The sequence below is a fragment of the Anabas testudineus genome, chromosome 18 (assembly GCF_900324465.2).
Source record: "Anabas testudineus chromosome 18, fAnaTes1.2, whole genome shotgun sequence".
Taxonomy (NCBI): Eukaryota; Metazoa; Chordata; class Actinopteri; order Anabantiformes; family Anabantidae; genus Anabas; species Anabas testudineus.
In genome coordinates, this window is record NC_046627.1 from 25,199,536 (window position 1) to 25,222,609 (window position 23,074).

General features: G+C 44.1%; 1 protein-coding gene across 4 annotated transcripts in view; it reads right to left on the reverse strand.

The window, feature by feature from the left end:
• LOC113157481 (sodium/calcium exchanger 1-like) overlaps window positions 1–23,074 on the reverse strand; it is an 84,193-nt gene that overhangs the window by 39,218 nt on the left and 21,901 nt on the right. For 3 of the 4 annotated variants that reach the window (XM_026352994.1, XM_026352997.1, XM_026352993.1), the window contains exons 2-8: window positions 5,199–5,443; window positions 4,651–4,790; window positions 4,127–4,279; window positions 3,806–4,033; window positions 3,263–3,673; window positions 630–740; window positions 380–532 (exon numbers count right to left, since the gene is read on the reverse strand). In XM_026352994.1, the coding sequence (XP_026208779.1) occupies window positions 380–532; window positions 630–740; window positions 3,263–3,673; window positions 3,806–4,033; window positions 4,127–4,279; window positions 4,651–4,790; window positions 5,199–5,364 (1,362 nt within the window). In that variant the 5' untranslated portion in view covers window positions 5,365–5,443. Of the gene's footprint in view, window positions 1–379; window positions 533–629; window positions 741–3,262; window positions 3,674–3,805; window positions 4,034–4,126; window positions 4,280–4,650; window positions 4,791–5,198; window positions 5,444–20,276; window positions 20,398–23,074 lie in introns of those variants that run through there. The other variant, XM_026352995.1, reaches the window with a different exon arrangement.

Genomic DNA, 23,074 nt, shown 5'->3' on the forward strand with positions numbered 1-23,074 from the left:
CAAAGACTGTGCAGCAGCAAAGGCTACGTTCACTTGATGTGCATGCCTACAGCTGCCAGCTTTCGCTCAAATGACCTCCTTACTACCGTTCACTTGTTGTGTGTGGCATGTGGGAGGCATTCAGGGTCTGTACAGAACATAGGTCAGTTGTATTTTGGAAGCACTAACAGCCAAATGGTCTATTTTAACCGCAGAAAGTGTTAACCCCCTACCACACCCCTCATCCCAACCTGCCAGCAAAACATGTATCTCATGGAAATCCAGTTTTCTAGTGAATTCATTCATTTCCTGGGATTCAAAACTATGAACAACACTTGATTCTGTGTGAACACAACTTTGAGCTAGCTCCTGTGAAGTGGGGATGTGCGCAGCACTGCACCTTGACAGTAACTCCAGGGTCTCCTCCGTGTCTGCCAACGGACAGTTTCAGTGAGCCACAGTTTTCAAAGCACTGGTACAAAGAAGGTTCAAACTCCAGCCTGACGGTGTGAGGGTCGTCCTCCTGGGCCTGGGTCTCATGGCTGCTCACCACCTGGTGAAAACACACACACACACACACACATTGTCAGGTGCAGTGTGTTTTTTAACTGTGGATTTCAAGTTAAACGCAGATGGAGTGTGTGTTTCACCTTGCGAGCCTGGTCGGCGGCATGCTTCTTGAGGATGTTGCCAGCTCCGATCATCATCCTGGTTGCTTGGATTCGGTAGAACGCTCTGCTCTTCTGCTGCTGCATCAGCACCTGATCGACAAAATCAGATTAACAAAGGGACCCATGGTACTCATCGTGTTAATGTGCACTGTAGCTATTGTGTTTACACAGATTAGTCTTACTTTTATAAAAGCTTTTACTTTAAAAGTGACAGCTGCAATTTAAACATCAATAGAATAAATCTCCCTTGGGAAATCCTTATATCTCCTCTGGGAGGTTAAAGGTCAAAGGTCACCATAGAGTTATTGATGGAGTCTTCAGGGTGGATCCCAGGTATTTTAATGTGAGTCGTACATGAGTGGGAAAACACTGTTAAGAAATGACCTCATTCAAGAATTAACATCCTGTCTATGCATTGTACTATAGTTTCCGGTTCTCTTAGCTACAAACATTATATGTAATGAATCTTATCAATCTATGCTAAGTGATTTCAATAAAATGTATGAGTGAATAACAATTTAATATCGTAATGATCCACCAAATGGAAAATTAAGTCTAAATGTGGATTCCATTAGATTAAAGTGTGGCCTCAGAGCAGGAACCGTTGAAATTTATTTAAATTTAGAGGAATTGAACTGACAATTTTACTACAGATCTGCATCTCTTCAGACAGAAGAAATCAGTTTTTGTTAATTTAGCTAAAAACTTTGATCTGTTTTTGCTGAGTAAGTTGTCCTAAGCTAATGGCAGACTGATTCCCCTGGTCACTGAGTAAAAACAACGCATTTCTATTTTTATTTAGTGAGCCATTACGATCCCAAGAACCTTAATTTACCCAGTTGAGTTTAATCTACAGGGCAGCTGTCATTCTTATTTACAACACGAGGCTGTGGAAGTAGCTGCAAGGGAAGAGAGGCTTGAATACAAACAAACATCTGGGAGTTGCCCGGTGCAGCTTTGCCTGCCAAACACCTTTCCTTCCTTGTTTGTCTACCCAAAACAAAGACTATGAAACGGCTTAGAGAGGAGGCAGGGGAATGAAGCAGAAAAAGGGATAGCAGGGGAGACTTGGACAGCTTCTACGGTTTATTACTCAAGGATTAAACTGTGCAGGGAGTGACGCCGAGGCATCCTTAATGTATGATTAGTGAGGAACATTTTTCTACATCATAGCTGTAGGAAATATTAAAAGCAGGTGCGTGCACGACAGTCATTTAGGAGCAGCTTCTTTCTTTCACCAGGGATGACAACAGATGAACTAACTATAAAAGATAGTAGATACTTTATATACTAGAAATAACAAAACAAAACACGCATCTAAACTTAGCACAAAAAAAAAACTTCTCACAAGGTCCACTTGCTAGCCTTTTAATGAAGCTTTCAACTGCATCCCAACGTATTCCTTAAATCATCAACTCAATATGTCAGATACAGCTTAAGACTCAAACCTGAGCCAGTGAACCTTGAGTTAATTTTTTTTTTTATTCAAGCAACTGCTTTCCAGCCCACGTACACTCACATATCTAACGTTCACTTAACTTACCGGGTAAAAAATCACCTGGGTGACAGAGGGGTTGCATGTACAGTGCTGTCAGTCAAGTCAATTGGCACCTTCCTCTCTGCAGACTAGTGATTTATTCAGCACATAAAACTACAGGAGAAGTGCCCTGAAAAACTAGATTTTTCCTCTTTGTATGTGGTTAAACGTGAGTAAGAGGGTTTGGACCGCTGTGTGAAGAGTCCTACCTGTAATTACCCACAACTGAAAGTGCAACAGCATCATCTCCAACACAGAGGAGTCACATTTAAAATGCGATGCATTATTTTTTGTTTGTTTAATTTTTTTGTAGATGTAAATAGCTCATAAAAAGATGAGAAACTGAGTTTAAAAAGAAAAGGAGTCAGAACAAGCAAGCTGGAAGAAATGGAGCACTGACTTAGCTTAGGCAGTTTAGCCGCTTCATTTTTTGCTTCATTGGCTGTTTGGATACCAGCCGACTAGTAACACCCAATTATATTCACGTGAGTGTTCATGCTCTTTATAACCTGGCCCTTCTCACCGACTCCTCTTCTGATATGGTCATCTTAACCCTGCAGGTCCCTCAGCCGCCCAACAAAAAATCTGGTGTAATGTAGTATATATGGTTTTTGAAGGAGGAGTTTGAACAGTTTGGGATATAACTTATTTACTTTTTTGTGAGATTGATACCACTTTATGTCCGTGAATTAACAGTGGAGCTAGAGCCAGGAGGCAACTAGTTTAGCCTAGCATTAAGACCCTAAATAGACCTTATTATTTCTTATTTAAAAAAATTAAATTTATGCACCTCTAAAACTGACACATTGCTTATTTCTATCGTTTGCACAAGAGGTACTGTACAGGCTGCAGGATTTGCATTGTATAGAGTTATTATATATAACTGTATTTCTAATATAATTTAAAATTTGTGAATGAACAATGTTGAGTGGCAGCCCAGAGTCTGTTGATGAATAGCTACAGCATGTACAGTAGCAGATCCAGGCTGTCTCCAGTTTTTATGCTAAGCTAACCTAATAAGCACATTTTCATTGTCATCTGTGTGTGTTGTACTTGTAAGCACACTATTTCTAACCTGGTAATTCGCCATCTCAATAAGTTGCTCCATGTCTTTATCTGGATGTCTCTGCTTCAGCTCCTTCAACGTCCTCGCCATGTCCCTCCTGGCCTCGTCCTCCTCGTCCTTCGCTCCTCCCTCTTCCATCATACCTCCGTCCAACCCACTGTGACAGTTCAATGCCATCTGTCCGTCCAGCTCAAGCATGTCCATTTTGGTGAACCCACCCAGCCCCAGTGATCCGCCTCCTCCATCCATTCCTCCCATCCCTCCATCAGCACCTCCTTCGGTTTCAATGATGATGCCACGGGCCTTGTCGGCACGGTAACGCTTACGGACGTACTTGTAGAAAAGGAGGCGACGGTCAGCCACCCAGGCTTGGACCACACACAGTGGGAAGTAGAGGAAGGTCAGCACTGCCTCCCATACCTGAAACAGAAAAGAGGATGAACACCTTTTTACCTTCCTTCCTTTGCGTCCTTACCTCACTAACACTTTGTCTATATTTATATTTATTTATAAACTTTTCCCTCTTAACAACTCTTTTTTCTCCATCCTCACCTCCACTTCTCCAGGCGAGAAGACGCTGAGAATTAGGTAGAGCCAGATATAAGCAAAGATGCTCCATGCCCCTGTGACGAAAAACACCCGAAGGTGTTTGATTTTGCGTGTCTCTCCATCAGGAACCACGTACACACACAGGGCAATGATGATGAACATGTTGAAGGCAGCACTGCCCACGATGGTGCTGGGACCCAGAGCGCCAGCCTCAAAATTGTGACCACACACCTATTGAGGGGGTGAAAATCAGATTGCTGTGTTCCCATTGCATTCTGTATCGGTCTATCTAACGTGTAACCAACCAGCTCACGTTGTACCCACCTCAATAACAGACAGCAGTATCTCGGGGGCACTGGAACCCAAGGCCATTAGAGTGAGATTGGAAACAGTCTCATTCCAGATCCTGACTGTGGCAGTGGTGGTTTCACCGTTGGGCTTCTTGATGGTGATCTCTTTTTCCTGGGAGGTTATGACCTGGGGTATAGAAGGGAGGATGGGGCAGAAATAAAAAGGGAAAGAAAGGTGGAGAATGTGAATATGAAGAAAGAAAGAAAATGAGAGGAGGCACCAAAAGAAAAGGAAAAGCAAAGAAGGTTAACCAAAGTTAAGGTGAGGTAAGTGAAATGAAGGAAGGAAAGGTAAAACAAGGAATGGCAAAATATGTAAGACATGGAAACAAGGGTGGTTTATTTGTCAATTAGCATTGTATTTTTCCAAACTAATGATGAATAGTGTTACCTAATCTAAGTCTAGTATAATGTCATGTGGAGAAACTCATTTACATTTAGACACTTTTATCCAAAGTGACTTACACGTGGGGTACAAAGTAAAGGCAGGTTGCCTACCTCTATAGACGACATAAATCTGTCCGCGATGATGCTCATACCCAGGAACATATAGATGAGTGCTACGAAGTAAACAATGGCCCGTGCCACTTTGTCCCCTACAGAGGGGTTCTGAGGGTTCCACACAGGAAGTACCACTCCTGAAAATGAAAATCAGATAATCAGTTGCAGGAGAACATCCCATTAATGTGGGCATTTCATCAAAGCTCGGTGGCAGCACAACCTGATTAAGGATTATAATAAGTGGGAGCTTATGGTCGCGTTTGTTCTACTAAAACTTGTGTCAGGTTCGTAAATTGGCACAATCAGTCCAAACTCAGCACTGGACGTTTTTATTTTAATTTCTTTTCTATGAGGGAATGTAAGCTGCATTATATCAGCAGCTTACATGGCTGATAGGTGAATCTTTATCCCTTACTTAGTTGCTGAAGTGGTTAAGAACATAAATCTATTGTATAGATCTATTATATATATCTACTATATAATAATTAAACATAATCATGTTTCATCCTTATGATATGTAATGTGTTCACTCAAGACCGACCTACCTTCCTGACAAGCGTCTCCAACAGCTGAACAATTCCCAGACGAACTCGCGTGAACCGATCCAGGAAAAGCAAGAAGTAGAAAAAGGGAGAGGAGGAAGAAGAGGAGGGAGGGGAGGCGTGGAGAAGTGAGGGAGGATGGAGGCACAGACATGGCTGCTGGAGCCATTTCAGCTGATGCAGAATTGCCTTCACTTGACTCTGTTGGGTTCTACTGGGTCAGCCTGACGTGGGATGACGTCCAAATCCTGGAGTTATACAGAGAAAAGGAAGAAGGAAGTAAGAACAGCAGTTGTTACCACAATACTTCGATTCTCCCATGGACCAGATCAGTTGTTTTTAACTGTATTTAATGCAAGAACACCTTCTGCTCTTTTTAAATAAGCGTAATTGCATTTAATACCCGCAAAAAGTGGTAAAATGTGAAGGTCAAAGCACTGCGTGATGAGGAAAAACACCCCTGTGATTCTCATAGCAAAACCTTATATCTGTAACTAACAGTCACAGACGTCTTGGTGCTTTCCACCAGATTACAAACAGATCAAATGAAAGCCATAATGAAAAGTTATTGAGTAGAAGAAAGTCTAAACAAGAGTCGGAGGAAGCACTGTAAATGATAACATACTTGTAGCCAGCATCTGTAATAAAGTTAAAAGAATAAACGTCCATAATAAAGCTGAAGTGCATGTAGACGGTCTGTTCTCCACGGGAGCCCTGATGAAAAAAATCAATCATCTGTTGTTTTTAATCTAAACTGTCGAACAGCCAATAAGAGCAGCAGACAGTAGACGCATTACTTTATTGATAATGTGAACTTTTATTTAGCAACATAAATCTTCAGAGCACCCCGAACTCATACAACAACAGTTTCATGCCAGGCTTTCTGTAGCTTAAACATGAACAGAGAACTCCTGAATTGATCCGTGGGTTTAGATAGTTGATAAATAATAGTGTATAAATGCTCAACCAAATGTTTTGGTATTATAATGCTAGAAGGGCACACTGAAGCTCCAGTAAGTGGAGTCATGGCTCCTACAGTACTGTGCGTGACAGGAAGCATAAGCTGAGCTGAGAACAAGCAGGAGACAGCAGTTGTATGTTCTCAAGACGAGGAGGCGCGGCGGCTCCACAGCCGCACCACAGTTAATATGTTGTGAGTGGAAGCGGCCTAAAAACAAGGAAGGGAAACAGACTGAACTGGCACCATTAGGAGGTCAACTCTGTGCAAGTAGAGGAACAGAAACACACAACTGCAGAAAAATGTAGTCGGACGTGTACGCACACAAAACAGAGACAGATACACAGAGAATTCAGTGAGGGCAGAAGTTGATGACCTTGTACTCAAATGCTCTCACACACAGACGCACCACAGTCAGGGTTAGTCAGCCCTGGATGAGAAACTGCTGACCCGGTCTCCAAACCAACACACACGAGCGCGCACGCGCACACACACACACACACACACCTATGCACTAATAACCACAGTTAGTCATCTGTCGCGACATCAGCAGGGAGTTGCTGACCCTGTCTTCATCTATCTTCCAGGGTCTCGCTGCTCTGACAACAACCTGTCACTTCAATACTCGGCTCGCTTCTCTCCTCCGCCGTCTATCCCACTGCTGCATCACTCCACTCCCTCAGTCTCTGTCTACTTGTCTGCCCCCTTTTTTCCTGTCTTCTGTTCTTTTCAGTGAGAGGTGAGACTCCATTCCTGCATCACAGGCTGGTTTAAGAAGTCACGTTTTATCCAATCATGGGAAAGGTTGGCTAAATTATAAAGCTTCCTAAACCCCTTGGTATGATAATTACACACACATCCTCACTATCAGAAAATGGCCACGAAATTACTACATTGTGATCCTTCTCTACTTGCCTGTCTGCCTCTCCTTTTGCTTTTGTTTTCCGTCTCTCTCTGCCTACACACACACACACGTGTGCGCTTACCACTTCACAGTCACTAGCACCTCTCTACTGTATATCCCCAGCTCCCTTCCTCTTTTCACACCTCTCCTCTGTCCAGCCTCGTCAATCCTTTCATCTCGGTCTCACCCGTAAACAAATCTGTGGCTGTATCACTGCACAATATGTACATTTACTGAAAATTAGGGAAATCTCGACAAATCAATCATGGCTCCTTTATGGGAAAGGAGTGTAGAAATACACAAAGGGCAACACAGTGGCTGAATATAGAAATGAATAGTTCTGGTTAAATATGCAGATGTGGCTGAATTTTAGCTTAAAAACTCCATTTTGAATTAGACTATTTATCAATTCCATTAAGCCATTTGTGCTTTAAAAAAAAAAGCTATTAGCCTTTTCTTGGGTTGAGTTAAGCTGATCTTTAATTTCCAGAGCTGACTGTAATGAAAATGTGCAAGATTGCATGACAGGAATATGTTCATTCACAGAGCACATTAATGCAAAAAGTGAAGTTAAAAGTTGCAGAATATTAGCTAAGAGATGTCCTCAACACTGATCTTAAAGAAGATTTTCTGTTATAAACCGAACCAACCAGAAGCTGCACACTATGAGCTTTTCAGATCTTTCTCACTGGTACTTTTAGTGAGTATTACAGTCTTAACCCACATTGCTGAGGTCCAAACCTTAAAATAGCTTCTTAGTCCTTGTGTATGTATATGTTTATGTGTGTGTCCTTAATGTCCCTGAGGCTTTCACATGTAAGACATGAATCATTCTGACAGCTCTCACACAGACACACACACACACACACACCATGACCTGCTGACTTCTCCCACAACTGTCTGTGACGCTCATGCACATGCATGCATGTATGTAAAACAAATGTGCGTGTGTGAATATACACACACAAACTGTACAATACACTGATGCACTCCAGAAACCACCTGTGAATTCTTTTTATTCTGTTTTCAGGCCAGCAGGTGTTCACAGGTGTTCTTCTGTGTGTGTGTGTGTGTGTGTGTGTGTGTGTGTGTGTGTGTGTGTGTGTGTGTGTGTGTGTGTGTGTGTGTGTGTGTGTGTGTGTGTGTGTGTGTAAGCAGCTAATCTGAAAAATTGGGTGATTCATGTTTACAGTTTCATGCTCCTTCTTGAGGTCTCAAAATGAAACAGCAGCTGATAATATCCGTGTCATGTTAAAGGTCTTAGTTCTAAAATCTTCAGAAATGTTTGAGTTTATCTGGGGTCTGTATTTTTTTCTGCAGTGACTATTTACATTCTGTACCACTCTTCATTGCCAATTTAATAAAAGGTGCGCACACACAAGGATTTTCACAGAAATGATGCAGCCTGTGATCAGTTTCTTGTTTCCATTGTTGCCCATTAAGGGCTGACTGTGGATCAGGAGGTAGCACAGTCATCTACCAATTGTGGGATTGATGGTTTAAAACTTGGTTCCTCATGTCAAAGGGTCCTTGGGCAAAGTACTGAACCCCAAGTTGCCCCTGGTGAGTCAGGTCAGCTGCATGGCAGCTCTGCCATCAGTGTGTGTGTGTGGACTTCTGTGTGAGAGGGTGAATGAGAAGCAGTGTAAAGGGGCCAGTTAGGTAGAAAACACAGTACATACAGATACACAACATAACAGATACACAAAAGGCTGTTTTGTTGTAAATCCTTCAGAGTAACTGCTGTTGTTGTTGATGTTCACACCTGCCAGTAACCACAGGTGTCACCAAAAATACCAAGACTGAAGGTTTGAGGGTTCCAATTTGATAGAAGTAGTCATACCAGTGAAACTCAGTTATGTTAAAGCATGAAAAACTACAACAAACAACAATAACCAGTTACGACCAAAGGAAGGTGTCTGCCTGCAAGAAGAACAGCTGGATAAACCAGCAACGAAGTGCATTAGTAAAATGTAGAGTATAGCAAGTGCCGGAGGGGGGCTACAGGATGAGATGAAGACAGACAACGCGCATATTCACACCCACTATAATGCACATTTCACACATGCCCAAGCTCTGACCCGTTTATTGACCGAAGTACGAGCATCGACCATGACTGTTGATTCATTTTACATCAGCGGTGCTTCGCTGCTCTGCCTTATTTGACGCTATGAATCACAACACACGCACACACACATACTGCAGAGGGCTAATGTTGTCTCAGGGTTAAATGACATTTGATTCATCACATCTTCCCCCGCTTCCTTTCAGCTGCAAACGCTGCCTTAACAAGTAACATGACATATTATTAACTTGTTGAAAGGAACTAAAATGTTTCCATTTCAATTTGCTGGCATATTTTTCCTCCCATCTCTGTATCCTTTTTATATCTTATTTCACTCTGACCTATGTGTTTTCCCAGTCGTATGTCTCTTTTTAATGCACTTTGCAATAAAAAAAAAGTAATATCAACAGCCCTTTCTCTCTGTCATCCCTCTTTTCTCTACATCCATCTCTCTCTCTCTTTACTTTAAAAGTTGTTATATCTTTTTCCACACAGCAAGAAAGAAAAACACAAAGACAGCATGACTGATCTTGGCCTTTAGTGTGTAGGCACACACGTGTGTGTGTGTATATTTGTGTGTGTAAGTGGAGTGTTCACTACGTATTTACTGGTGGTGTGCTCGACATCTATGTGTGTGTGTGTGTGCAAATGTGCATGCATGACTGATCTCCAGGCTCCAAGCTTGGAGGGGGGCAACGAGGCAGCGAAGGCAACCCAGTAGGGAGGCAGTTATTGTGGGAGGAGGAAGTAGCGTGGTGGTAGCTGCCTGTGGGACCCAGACCTCAAAGAGCTTGGTCACTTGGTTAGAACAAGATTAGAGGGGAGGATGAGGAGATGACGTAACAGAGAGAGAGGGGGACAGAGGGACTGAGGGGAGAATATAAAAAAAAGAGAGAACATGAAATAAGAGCCTCTGACATAAAAGCCAAAAAAGGCAGGGAGAGGATGCACAGAGATAAAGAAAAAGGTGGAGAAAGAGAGGCAACACGTGAGTGTGTGTGTGTGGCTCTGGAATCACAGCTATCGAGTGGCTGAAGAGCTGATGAGATGCGTAATTAGGCAGATTTAAGGGTGATACTGAACGCGCCTCACTGGGCCGTGGATACAGCTGTCCAAGCGTGTTAGAGAGTCTTGCAAAGTGCCGCCCATCCTCCGGAGCACAGTGCAGATTGAAGGCACTGCTGAACACAACCCAGTGAAACGAAAAGAAAGACATCAGGGATGCAGCCTGGCTGTCCCCTCCAAACAGAGTTAGAAGTTGCTGCAGGATGGTTCACATGAATGAGTGACCATTGGGTTTATGATGTCTGCGTGTGTGTGTGTGTATATATGGGTGTTTACACATGTATGTGTGTGTGCTCGGATCTGAAGAGGATAATGAATGCAGGCTGTAGACATGTGGACATGTGTTTTCAGACATTTCTTGATCAAGTGTCAGTGAATGCAGGTTATTTGTAGAGGAGACTGTTTTTCCATCATTTCGGTGCTTGTATCAAATGCATCCCCCTGGAGTGTGTGTGTGTGTGTGTGTGTGTGTGTGTGTGTGTGTGTGGTCAGTGGTCAGATGAGGTGGTCACTCAATGTTTCTCCCTACAGGACTGTGCTCAATATCGATCTGCCACCAGATCTGCTGCTCATCCATCATTCGGAAAACAAACACGCACTTTAACTCACACACGCCCACAGATAGAGCGCCACAGGACACATACACACAGCACAAAACAGTGCAGGCAGTAGAGTAAGTACAGAATACATGTTATAGAATAGGTCAGGGGCTATACCTACACTTACACACTCAGCATTGTGCAACAGGATGATGTGTAAATGTCTCAGCGGTATGATGTGTAAAAAGTCAGAACAAGCCTCTGGCCAAGGTCAAAAAGGTTCAAACTGACAGACAGGGAGAGCTTGTGTATAATCTCATGACCTTTGGTGACCACATCGCTTTCTTTCTTATTCCTACTCTATCGCTCTATCCCTTAAAAATCCTCATCATCATTTGAAAACACCTGCTATTTTGTCATGTGGCTGTAGAGTTCGATGGCTCATTGCAGAATAACAAACAGGAGAAGGTAAAGTGAAGTTCATGAGTGGAGCCCTGCTGGTCTCTGCTCCCAGAAAAGTCTGGCATCGTCATTTGTAGCATACAAATTCAACCACAGTCTACCAAGTCAGTGTAACTTAATATTATCCTGTTGCAATAAACCTTCTCTGCTCCGTTCCTTCCCTTTATGTCTAATTCTTTCTGTTAGCGAATGTTTTTATCTTCCATGCGGGACTCTATTAAACGCTGTTTTTATGCAACATGAAACTGCAGAAAGTACAAAGATGTGGGCCTGCAGCCAAAGTTCCCACTCTCTTACTTCTTTAATGTTTTCTTCCTCTCCCTGTCCCTTCATTAGCACGCTGCATTAACATGTGAGAGTTTGTGTAGGCGAGGACATCAGCCAAATGGGGTTAAAAGGGTTTTAATGGACTGTGACATTAATACAGGAGATGATGATGCATGATATGATGAGACTGGCTGCATGAAGAGGCTGTGTGTGATTTTTAGGGGTGCGCGTTTGTGTGTGTCAGCGGCGATGGATATGACAGTCTGACAACTCTGGAGGTGGAAATTCAGAAGAGGAATACATGAATACCTACTATAAGTTGGACTTTAGCCAGTGGTAGTAGTGAGCATGCATACACTGTATGTGTGTGTGCAACATTCAAAGAATACACGTTGCAAAATCAAGCTTCGGGTCACACAAGTGAAAATGTGAGCTGTTACCAGTCAGTGTGTAGAGAGGTGAAGTGAAACTAGTACTTCGGGGTTGCATTGCAAAAGTGAGAAATCCCCTTTCAAAATCCCACTGAGATTTCTAATGTTGCTAATAACAACAAATCCAGCCGTGAACTGCAGCCTTTTTAAACAGTATGCCGTGTGAAGTACTTTATGTGTTTAGAAATGACCTAACATCACTGTCTATTCAATATTTAGGTTGTAAAGAAAAAATTATTTACATTCTGCTATATTTGAAAATGTCATGATAACAGTAACACACAACAGAAACTGACAGAAACAACTGACACTCCTCTGAGACGCGGTGGCAGTACTCTAGGAGGACCAGAACATTTTATGCCAGCAAAATCCTAGCGGCAGCATGGATATGAAAATCAGTCATTCTCTGGGTGGTTGAAAAACACACCCACTCTTATGAGGGCTGCTGAAGGACACTCTTTTGGCAGAACCTTATCCTCGCACCCAACTTTTGTCACAGGAAACAAGCTGGCTCAGCAAAATCTTTATGGGCACTTGAATTGATGTAATCCCAAGACCCAGCTCGGGGGAGGGGTCATGGGAGATGACAGGAAAGCGAACAAACCAACAGTCATAACTCTGGAGGCGACTCAGTTTATTGTATCTGCTTGTCAGGGAATATATTTTTTGCACTATTAATTGTGATGTTGGCTGCATTTTATGACTGCTCATTTGAGTTCCTGAAAAAGTATTGTTACGTGTGGGAGAAATGTTTTTTACTGATCTGGCCCACATACTGTAACTGAACAAAAGAACATTAAGCGTCACAGCTTGACAGCAAGTACAGATATGTCAGACGGAGGTGACATAATGACTTCGGCTCTCTGTGGAGTTTGATGTATAACTGTGGTTCTGTGAATCCTGGAATCTATCTAACTCAAGTCAGTCTTTTGCTTTATTAAAGAACAGCTCCTATTATTGTGGATGCTGAGGCCAAGGTGGATAAGTGTGAGCACCCACAGGGAAATCGTGCTGTGGACTGATGATACAGCATCGTGACATTATAAATAAAGGATTAGATTATCTCCTGAACAACTGATCATTGGACTTAAAGCTGCTCTGTTCTTTTTTTTTTAGTTAACTGCCTCTTCCAACAATGTACTGTGTGCATCCTTGAGGTCTGACAAACTTATTTAGTGCATTTCCTTCAGAAAATCATGCATTTTTTACATACATGTTTGCGAGCAGCTTTTTCTTTTCTGTCTTTGTTTGCACATTTACTGGAGCATAATGCATCCAGATAAACCGAACCAGTAGCATAGAAGGGATCTGTTCTCTTGTGTACAACACAAACAAAATGGGGACATGCTTGCAAAATCACTGCTCCATAGAGAGTCCATAGAGTTACTAGTGGTCAGATTCAACCACTGAGCGCCTTTAATTGGCTGTGTGGGGATACATGTTAAGGAAGAACACAACTGGGAACACTGTAGCTGTTTAACTTGAAACTGAAGTCGATATAAAGAGAGTTAGCCAGCACAACACACCCAAACCATTAATAAAATGGTTAACAGTGCAATAATTGCATGATTTTGTAACACAAGCATTTCACACTGGGTTGAACCTATGAAAAATAAAGACTCATGTTACATCTGTGACAAAGTCTGGGCAGAACACAGCAAAGGAGGAAAACATGGGTGTTTAGGTGTGTGTGTCTGTGTGAACATCTGTCTGCCACAGTCACGAGGGTGAAAAGTTTCTCATCACAAATATCCTCCTCATCCCTCAGGCTTATTTTAGACGAATGATGCAAGTTTCTCCTGCTTCCTTTGCCCTTTTCTTTCCATCATTCTTACCTGTTTCCCCACAACAGTTTGCTCTCCCTTTTCACTCTCCTTACCTCCTGCTGCTCGTTGTTTCCCCTCTGTACCTTGCCCACTCATCTTTCTACAACACTTTCCTCTCTCTCTCTCTCTCTCACTCTCTGCCCTTTCTTTCCACCCATCCCCTCTTCCTCCCTTCTTTCCACCAACTCTCCTGTGTGACAAATAAGAGCAATCTTAATAAAAAGCCTAAAGAAAATCCCCTTGTCACTGAGGGCTTAGAGGAAATAGAGAGAAAGGGACTGAGGCCATTTGCTTGTGTGTATTTGTCAAGGGGAGTAAGGAGTAAAGGACGAGAGAAAAAGAGACGGGAAATGGAAGAGAATGCAAACGCAGGAACAATGATTGGAAGCTGTTTTAATCCCACCTGATCTTTTTTTTCTGAGTAGTGAAGTAAACAAACACAGAACGCCTGTCACGCAATTTTCCACTCGGTCCACACAGAACTCTCTTTCAAACACACACTCTTATGTCTGTCTCTTTATTCACTCAGTCACCCACTCGCTTCATGCTATAGTGATAACAATGTTGGTATCCCATTAGTCACCGTGGTAACTGCATGAGACCAATCACGTCTTTTGAACCGGGCATTTTTCACACTACCATGCTTGTCGTTGTCACTTCTCAGTTTCTATGTATGGGTGTCCAGCTCTGCTTTCACTCTTTGCCTGTCACCAAGGGATGGATTACTGAACAAGCAAAAACTGTCACCGTTTCGGCCTGGCATCAGGCCAAGCTGAGGATTTCCCTCACCTCTCCAACTCTCCACCTCAGTCTCCCTCTGGACTCCGCCCACCAGCCCCTTCTCTCCCTCTGCTCACAGCAATCAGCTGAACATTGGACTCACCTGTGCCCCCTTTCCCCTACAAAACTCTCCTCAGCCCTTTCCCCTCTGTTAGTTCGTCGTCGCTCCCAACCTGTCTCCAGCCTGTGTTCCCTGACTGTTGCTAAACCTGCCTGTTCCTGCCCGTCCTCCTCAGCCCTGTCTGCTTCCCCCCTGGATTCCCTGGACTTCGTACCCCCCTCTGAACTCTGGACATTATTACCTGTGTTTCCCATGAGTGTTTTCCTGCCTTTGAGCAGTGGTTTTGTTTTGTACTTTGAGATCCTGATTTGTTACTTTGTTTTCAGCCATATGGGTAGTTTTACGTTGTCACTTTGTCCTCATGTTTCTTCCTGGTTTTGTAGTGTCAGTTGACACCCCCCTTAGTTTGCCTGTTTTTGTAGTTTTGCTAATAAACTCCTGTTTCAGTTCAGACCTGCCTCGTCCCCCTCCTTATACTGTGACAGAACGAACTGACCAGACCGCGGCCATGGATCCATATGATCCCTTTAACGGCCACACAAACCTTTCCCCCCGTCTTGACCATTACGGGCTTTTCCTCGAGGCACTGCAGGAGGACTATGCACACCCAGATGATTATCTGGACTCACCATTCTGGGGTACACGTCTGGTTTTGGCCCCTAAACCAATCAGTTACCTGAGATCCAGATACCTGCGACATTTCCGCCAGAAGCGTCAGAGTCTCCGGGTTCCCAGCACGGCCGCTCCGGCCTCAGTTCCTGCACCTGCTCCTGCTTCAGTTCCTGTCACGGCAGCTGCACCAGCTTCAGTTCCTGCCTCCGCAGCTGCACCAGCTTCAGTTCCTGCCTCCGCAGCTGCACCAGCAACAGTCACAGTTCCAGTCACCGCAGCTGCTCCAGCAACAGTCACAGTTCCACTCACCGCAGCTGCTCCAGCAACAGTTACAGTTCCAGTCTCCACCACAACAGCTCCTGTTCTGTCGGCGCAGAGGTCGTCGACGCCGTCTCCTCAGTCTCCGGGCGGGTCGGCGCAGAGGTCGTCGACGCCGTCTCCTCAGTCTCCGGGCGGGTCGGCGCAGAGGTCGTCGACGCCGTCTCCTCAGTCTCCAGGCGGGTCGACGCAGAGGTCGTCGTCACCGTCTCTCCTGTCTGTTTTGTCTCTCCTGTCTCTGAGCTGGTCGACGCTGAGGTCGTCGACGCCGTCTCCTCAGTCTCCGGGCGGGTCGACGCAGAGGTCGTCGTCACCGTCTCTCCTGTCTGTTTTGTCTCTCCTGTCTCTGAGCGGGTCGACGCTGAGGTCGCCGTCGTCGCCGCCTCTCCAGCCTGTCCCGTTCATGCCGTCGGAGCACCCGCCCAGCGCTCCTCAGCCGGCTCTCCAGGCGTCCGCTCCTCAGCCGGCTCTCCAGGCGTCCGCTCCTCAGCCAGCTCTCCAGGCCTCCGCTCCGCATCCGGCTCTCCAGGCCTCCGCTCCGCAGCCGGCTCTCCAGGCCTCCGCTCCGCAGCCGGCTCTCCAGGCCTCCGCTCCGCAGCCGGCTCTCCAGGCCTCCGCTCCGCAGCCGGCTCTCCAGGCCTCCGCTTCGCAGTCCCGAGGCTCTCCGGTCTGCGGCTCTCCTGGCGCCTCTGGGGCTCTCCGGTCCTGTTTGCCGCCTCCCGGCCGTCCGCCCGAGGCCCAGCTTTCTGGTTCATCGCCCCTTCAGTCCTGTTCGCTGCCTCCCGGCCGTCCGCCAGAGGTCCTCCTGGTCTGTCTGCCGCCTCCCGGCCGTCCGCCGGAGGTCCTCCTGGTCTGTCTTCCGCCTCCCGGCCGTCCGACGGAGGTCCTCCTGGTCTGTCTGCCGCCTCCCGGCCGTCCGACGGAGGTCCTCCTGGTCTGTCTGCCGCCTCCCGGCCGTCCGACGGAGGTCCTCCTGGTCTGTCTGCCGCCTCCCGGCCGTCCGACGGAGGTCCTCCAGGTCTGTCTGCCGCCTCGCGGCCGTCCGACGGAGGTCCTCCTGGTCTGTCTGCCGCCTCGCGGCCGTCCGACATAGGTCCTCCTGGTCTGTCTGCCGCCTCGCGGCCGTCCGACATAGGTCCTCCTGGTCTGTCTGCCGCCTCGCGGCCGTCCGACGGAGGTCCTCCTGGTCTGTCTGCCGCCTCGCGGCCGTCCGACGGAGGTCCTCCTGGTCTGTCTGCCGCCTCGCGGCCGTCCGACGGAGGTCCTCCTGGTCTGTCTGCCGCCTCGCGGCCGTCCGACGGAGGTCCTCCTGGTCTGTCTGCCGCCTCGCGGCCGTCCGCCGGAGGTCCTCCTGGTCTGCTGCGCCTGTTTTCTTACTTTGTTTACAGCCATTTTGGTAGTTTTACGTTGTCACTTTGTCCTCGTGTTTCTTCCTGGTTTTGTAGTGTCAGTTGACACCCCCCTTAGTTTGCCTGTTTTTGTAGTTTTGCTTATAAACTCCTGTTTCAGTTCAGACCTGCCTTGTCCCCCTCCTTATACTGTGACAAAAACTAATTTAAAGAAATGCTAAACGACTACAAACGGATGCAAAAAGAGTATCAACACTCGCAATCAGTCGCAAAGAAGTTTCAAGAAACAAACTGATGCTAAACTACAACAAGACGACTCACATTTGAATTGCCCTTGAATTGTATTCAGATTGAATGACCACAAAAAACAGCAAGAGAGACGACAAAGAGACTCAAATTTGCAACGAAGAGTTGCAAACAAACTACAAAGATACTGACAATAATCATTAAGACTTGCTAATAAACTACAAACTTACTCAAATTGATGCCAAAGTGTTGCAAAACAACATAGTTCAGCATTGGTCTGGGGCCAGATTGTCTCTAATCTGTCCACGCTGTCACCACTCTGGATTATATCTGTCCTTAGCAGGATTTACATTGAAATGTTTTTTTATATATCTCACAGCTTTGTGTAGAAAGATGAAATTTCACCATATTGCAAACAGACATTATGTTCTACTTATATTTAACAAGGAAACAGGTTTTTGTCATTAAAAGGAAGCAATGAGGCAACTAATTGACTAATTGACTTGTTGGCAGTATATAAAACAAAGGCTATATTAGGATAAATTAATAGAACATATTTGACAGGTTAATCAATAATGTAAATGATGCTTATTTCAAATGAGGATCTGTATCTAACCTTGTATCTTCCTTCTGTTTGTTTTCAGATTAAAGCCATACATACAGTTTGCAGTTTTCTCTGTGTGTTGCTTCTCTTTTCTTTAAATGATAAAATGTTTTTGATATTCAGACAAAAATATAGCCTGCAGGGACAGTGACACAAGTCTTTGAGTGACTTCCTAACAGCACATATCACAGAGACCATTATCTTCAGACAGCTCAGGGCATTACACTTGGCTCCACTCTGAACGTCGACGATGTGTCTACTGACAAACAGCACAGAAGAATCACACAGAATGAGGCTCACAAACAAACACACTAGTTCTTTCAGTGGCTTTTATGAGCCACCCAGAGAATTTGGGGACGGGCAACTTGCACTTGAAAAAATAATCAAATATATTGATTAGACATTGCTGCAGTTGGAGGATTCAGACAGCTGTATACAGTATATTTATGAGAGTCATTTGTCTTCCCTCAGGTTTCTGACTCACATTGCAAATTAAAAATTTGTAAATTACATTTTCACCTGCAGTGTGACGCAGTGAACACCTCTTATTTTAGTGCTTCAAATGTTTAGGCACTAATATTGAATAATGAGTTGGGCAGCACTTCTCTTGAGTGCAGCGTAAGAGTAGCTAACCTGGCATATTAGTTATATTCAGTTAAAGGCGAGATAATCAGAGGGAAAAAAGAGAAAGAGAGGGGAGAGGCCTCTGCATTGTTGTAGTGTTACTGCAGAGATTAATGGGATAGGAAAGTTATTATCATTATCATTATGGCTATGAAATCAGTGGGTGATGCACTCAGAGTGTGTATGTGTGAATCAGCCATGTGGGAGAAACCACAGAGCAATGTTAGCAGATTATTCATAGGGACTAAATCAATTAGATAAGAGGGATTTCCTCATAAATCAGACTGTTAAGTGGAGATCACAGCAACAAGCTGAAGCACATGGACATGCATACACTGAATTTCCCCATTACAGTGTTTAGTAGATATGTAAAGTGATCCATTGTGTTTTTACTGTATCTTAGCATGAATACTTGAATTCACAGCAAATTCACATTTTCTATTTAACATGTGGGATAACGAGATAAATGTCATTTATCTAATCATTAAAATAACACACATACACACACAGATGTTGTATATCCAAATAAATATACTATAATAATACAAATATTTTCTACATTACCTGTTTTTGCTCTACAGATGTTTCAAGTTAGATACAGTTATCCATGAAAACATTAACAGTTATAGGAGCTTCCACATTATAAAACATTCATGATCTTGGTATAAGTCCCTGGTATGAGTCTAACTTGGGACTTGGGATTATTACCTGTTAATAAAATGCTTAAAAAGACTTAAGTTAAGTAAATAATAATGTGTTTCACTGTTGTAACATCAGTAGTGATGTGGCATATAGCAGTTTGAAATACTGCAACAGAAAAACGAAAAAGGACCTTTTAAAACGTACGACCGCATCTAAGTTGTTTACAGCTGTCACACTGGCCATGTTTGATCCCTGATAATGATAATGGGGCACAGTTTTAGGCAGTTTTTCATTTAAGCCATTCATTGTATTCACATGAACACTGAAGATAAAAGAGAGAGATGTTGCTGTGCTAAAAAAGAAAAAAGGAGAAATGACGAGAGAAGTTATTCTCTCTCACACATCTATCGATCTGCATGTTGAATTGTCACTTTTGCAAAAGAAATTATGGAACATAGTACATCTAATAAGTTGTTTCAGTAAGTACCTTAAATCCACATATGTCAATGCTAAAGTGGCAGCTAACTATCCAGCTGTTCACGTCCCATTTCTAACTGCGAGTGTATGTTAGTTTGTGAAAGCTATAAAAGGCTGTTGTCTTTTCCTCATCTATTTTTACCGTTTCCCTTGTCTTTAAAATGCTGTTCTATTCTTAAAGCCGCTCAGATATCAGGATCCAAAACATGCATCTGCGTTCACAATCTGCCCAAACCTGCTAATCAAACAAGTGAAAATGTCCCTGCTGTAATTATGAGTGGGAGTGTAGCTCTGTGTGTGTGTGTGTGTGTGTGTGTGTGTGTGTTTGTGTGTGTGAGATGCTGTGAGTAGGTGGGCATATGCACTGGTAGCAAAGAGGAGAGGGAGCTCTAATGTATCACGGATGCATACACAATTAAACCTCGACATAATAAAACACACACACACACACACACACACACACACACACACACACACACACACACACACACACACACACACACACACACACACAAATGCTGATTGAAAACAATGTGAAGTAGCTGGAATTAACCTTTACTGCAGCAATAATGACAAACACAGTAGTCATTATTCCTGAATAGCTGAATAGCTACTGGTTGGCAGGAGTTGTAACAGGTACACACACGCGGACAAACACACACACACACACACACACACACCATCACATGAACAGATGCAAACAATGACTGTCAAATACAAGTGAATGTGAATAGACCTTATCCAGTCGGTGTTGTAATGACGAGCACAGTTAAGAAATGAGGTTGGCAAGAGTTTTAACAGGTGCAATTAGTCGAGCAGCACAAGCTCATACAAACAAACACAATACGTACACACTGTGGCACAGGCTTAGCTGCAGATGAGCGAGGTTGGAGGTTAAATCCATTTGAGGAGGGATAGACCGCAAAGTCCGGGAAGAAAAGGACAAAGACAGAGAGAGGGAGAGAGAAGGAGATGGAGGTGTCGAAGGAAAGAGGAGACAAAATAAGCGGGACGGAGAGAGATTTAGATTAGGAGGTGAACATTTTCAGCCTTGGCAGCGAATGATTTCACAGAATTACCAGCAGCGGGGCCTGGCAATCAACAGCTGAATGGACCTCGTTACCTCAAGGTCACACACATACCCCCACACACGCACACACACACACACACACACAAATGAAACTAGACAGCACTGAGAAAGATCGAGGGCACGGCAGTGTTTCTAGGGAGATACAATTTCAACATGTTGTTTCACTGTCACATGAATTCTCTCAGTTGTAGATTTGCCCCTGAATGCTCATCCATCACATAGTGTCGACTCTTCTACAGTCTCCTCTTTGATTTCATCGCAGTTCGGGTCTCGGCGCGCTGATATTCTCAGTATTTTTGGCATTCTGCCTCGCTGACTGTTTGGGGAGCTCAGTGGTAGGATTAGCTGGTTACTTTTGTGAGCACTGATTCGAAAAAGCACAGGACTTGGAGGGATTGTTTTTCTGCTGTATAAGTGACAATTTCTTAAAAGAACAGACAGATGGTGCCTTACAGCTGCAGAGACCTGGCTTGTACATCCGGGTCACAGATATCAGGCATTTCTGATGCAGGCAGCTTTGTGAAAAGAACGGCCAACACACTGTTGGATGAATAGCTGCAAATGCACCAGCACCATTGGCAACAACAACGCCCTAGGAGCCTATCACTTTCTCTTTGTATGTGATTTTGCTTGATAACAAATAGTAAATGTTAGCACTGGGGAAAAACTCTCAGCCAAGTCAGAATGCTGAAATCATCTTCCTGCAGCATAATAACAGTTTAGCTGTCTGATAATTAACAGCTAACAAAAGGCATGAGGGAGACCAACACTTTTCTAAAACATAAGCCCCACATGCTGAAGAAACCGCAGTTTCACCCACTGATAGTCTTTTGTCTGCACTGGCAGCAGGACCAACTATTTTCCAGCTGTTTGGTACAAATACCCTTTGGGGCTACAGCTACACAGCCCTGGTGCACTGAAAGCAATGTAGCCTGAGTACAGTCTGATTATTCTGACCTCATGTTGGAAAGGTCTGTGCAAAGCATCCCATAAGGTGGTTCCTACAGCTGGAACAAGGTAATCAGTGTTTAGCCTGATTAGAAATAAATTCTGTTAATTAATGAGAGCCACAATCAATACAGGCTGAGAGATGAGAGGAAATTAGAAAACAACAGTTTGTATTTACGACGAGCCTGAGAGAAGAAGGGGGAGAAAGCATTAAATACAGCAGTGCGTAGAGGAAATGATGTAGGGTTATAAAAGAGTAGAAGTCAGGAGTTAAAGGAGATATATAGCCTGACTAATATGGATAGTGTGGATTTCCATTTTAACCTTGAGGAGGACTAAAAAATTCTTTGTGCACACACGCACCACCACAGAGAGATAGGCACACACACACAGTCCTGACTAATATGCCTGTGGTGAGGTGCTACATCCTGCATGAAATCCTTAAAGCTCTCCCGAATCATCTCTGGAGTGAAAAATACAGCACGCCATGCCACATTATACTTAGACTGTTGTATGAATTACAGTGATCTTATATTATCTAAATTTTCTTTTGTAAAAGAGCCAGGCAAAAAAAAAAAAGAGAGAGAGAGAGAGAGAGAGAGAGATAGCACAACAACACATTTTCTTCAAGCACAATCTGTGAAGTGGACGGGTGAGCAGACAGGGATCAATTTCAGCAGCAGCCACGCAGGGCGGTTTGGCCATGGCCTTCGTTGTGACTCCATTAGCCCAGACTGGAGGAGACAATTTCACCCAATTTGTCTGGCCTCTAATGCATGCCTCTCTGGCTAGTAAGCAAGCTCAGGATGTTTCATTTTAAAATGTAGTCCATTTCAGATCCCCCACACCAGTGTGACGAAGGGGAATTACTAATGTAACTACCAAAGGTGAAAGTAAATCAGATTTTAAAAAAGTAAAACAACATTATCCTGAGTTACTTTTCAGATGTCTTTGATTTTAGAATCAACTCAGCAACCAGAGAAACAGCTACTATATGAACAACATGTCAGCTCTTCATCCTCATAACCAAAATTAAAAGCTATATTTATTTATAACTTATTATTTTCCCGTGGCTCAGCCAAACGTGCAGCAATGATTTGTAAATCGTTGGAGTAAAGGGAGAAATTTTGGTGAAAAAACCTTAACCTAAACCTAAATTCCCCCAGTGACGTGTCAGTACAGAATTAGTCGATTTTGCTTCCATCCCTGAAAAGAGTTTTCTGCTGGACACTTGACGACGCAGAGACTAATTGTCCATTATGTAGGTGGGAGCGTCTGATCCCACCTCGTTTCTGTAATGATAATGGCTTCTCGCAGTTAGCTGTTAATTACTGCTGCTGCCCGCATGTCTCTAAGTGTGTGTGCGTGCGTGTGTTTGTTCATTATGCTGAGCACGCTCAATGAGTGTGTGCAGCCATGGGTGAAACCACCCCTCTGCTGCAGAGACACAAAGATAAAAAAACAGGAGACAAAAAGTTTGAGTCTACAAACAGGTGCGCTCAGTCCCTGAGTCACCCTGACCTTATGACTGGTCTGTCAGCATGAACACACACACACACACACACTGATGAACACACTCGTACAAACACGCACACACACACAAACAGAGTG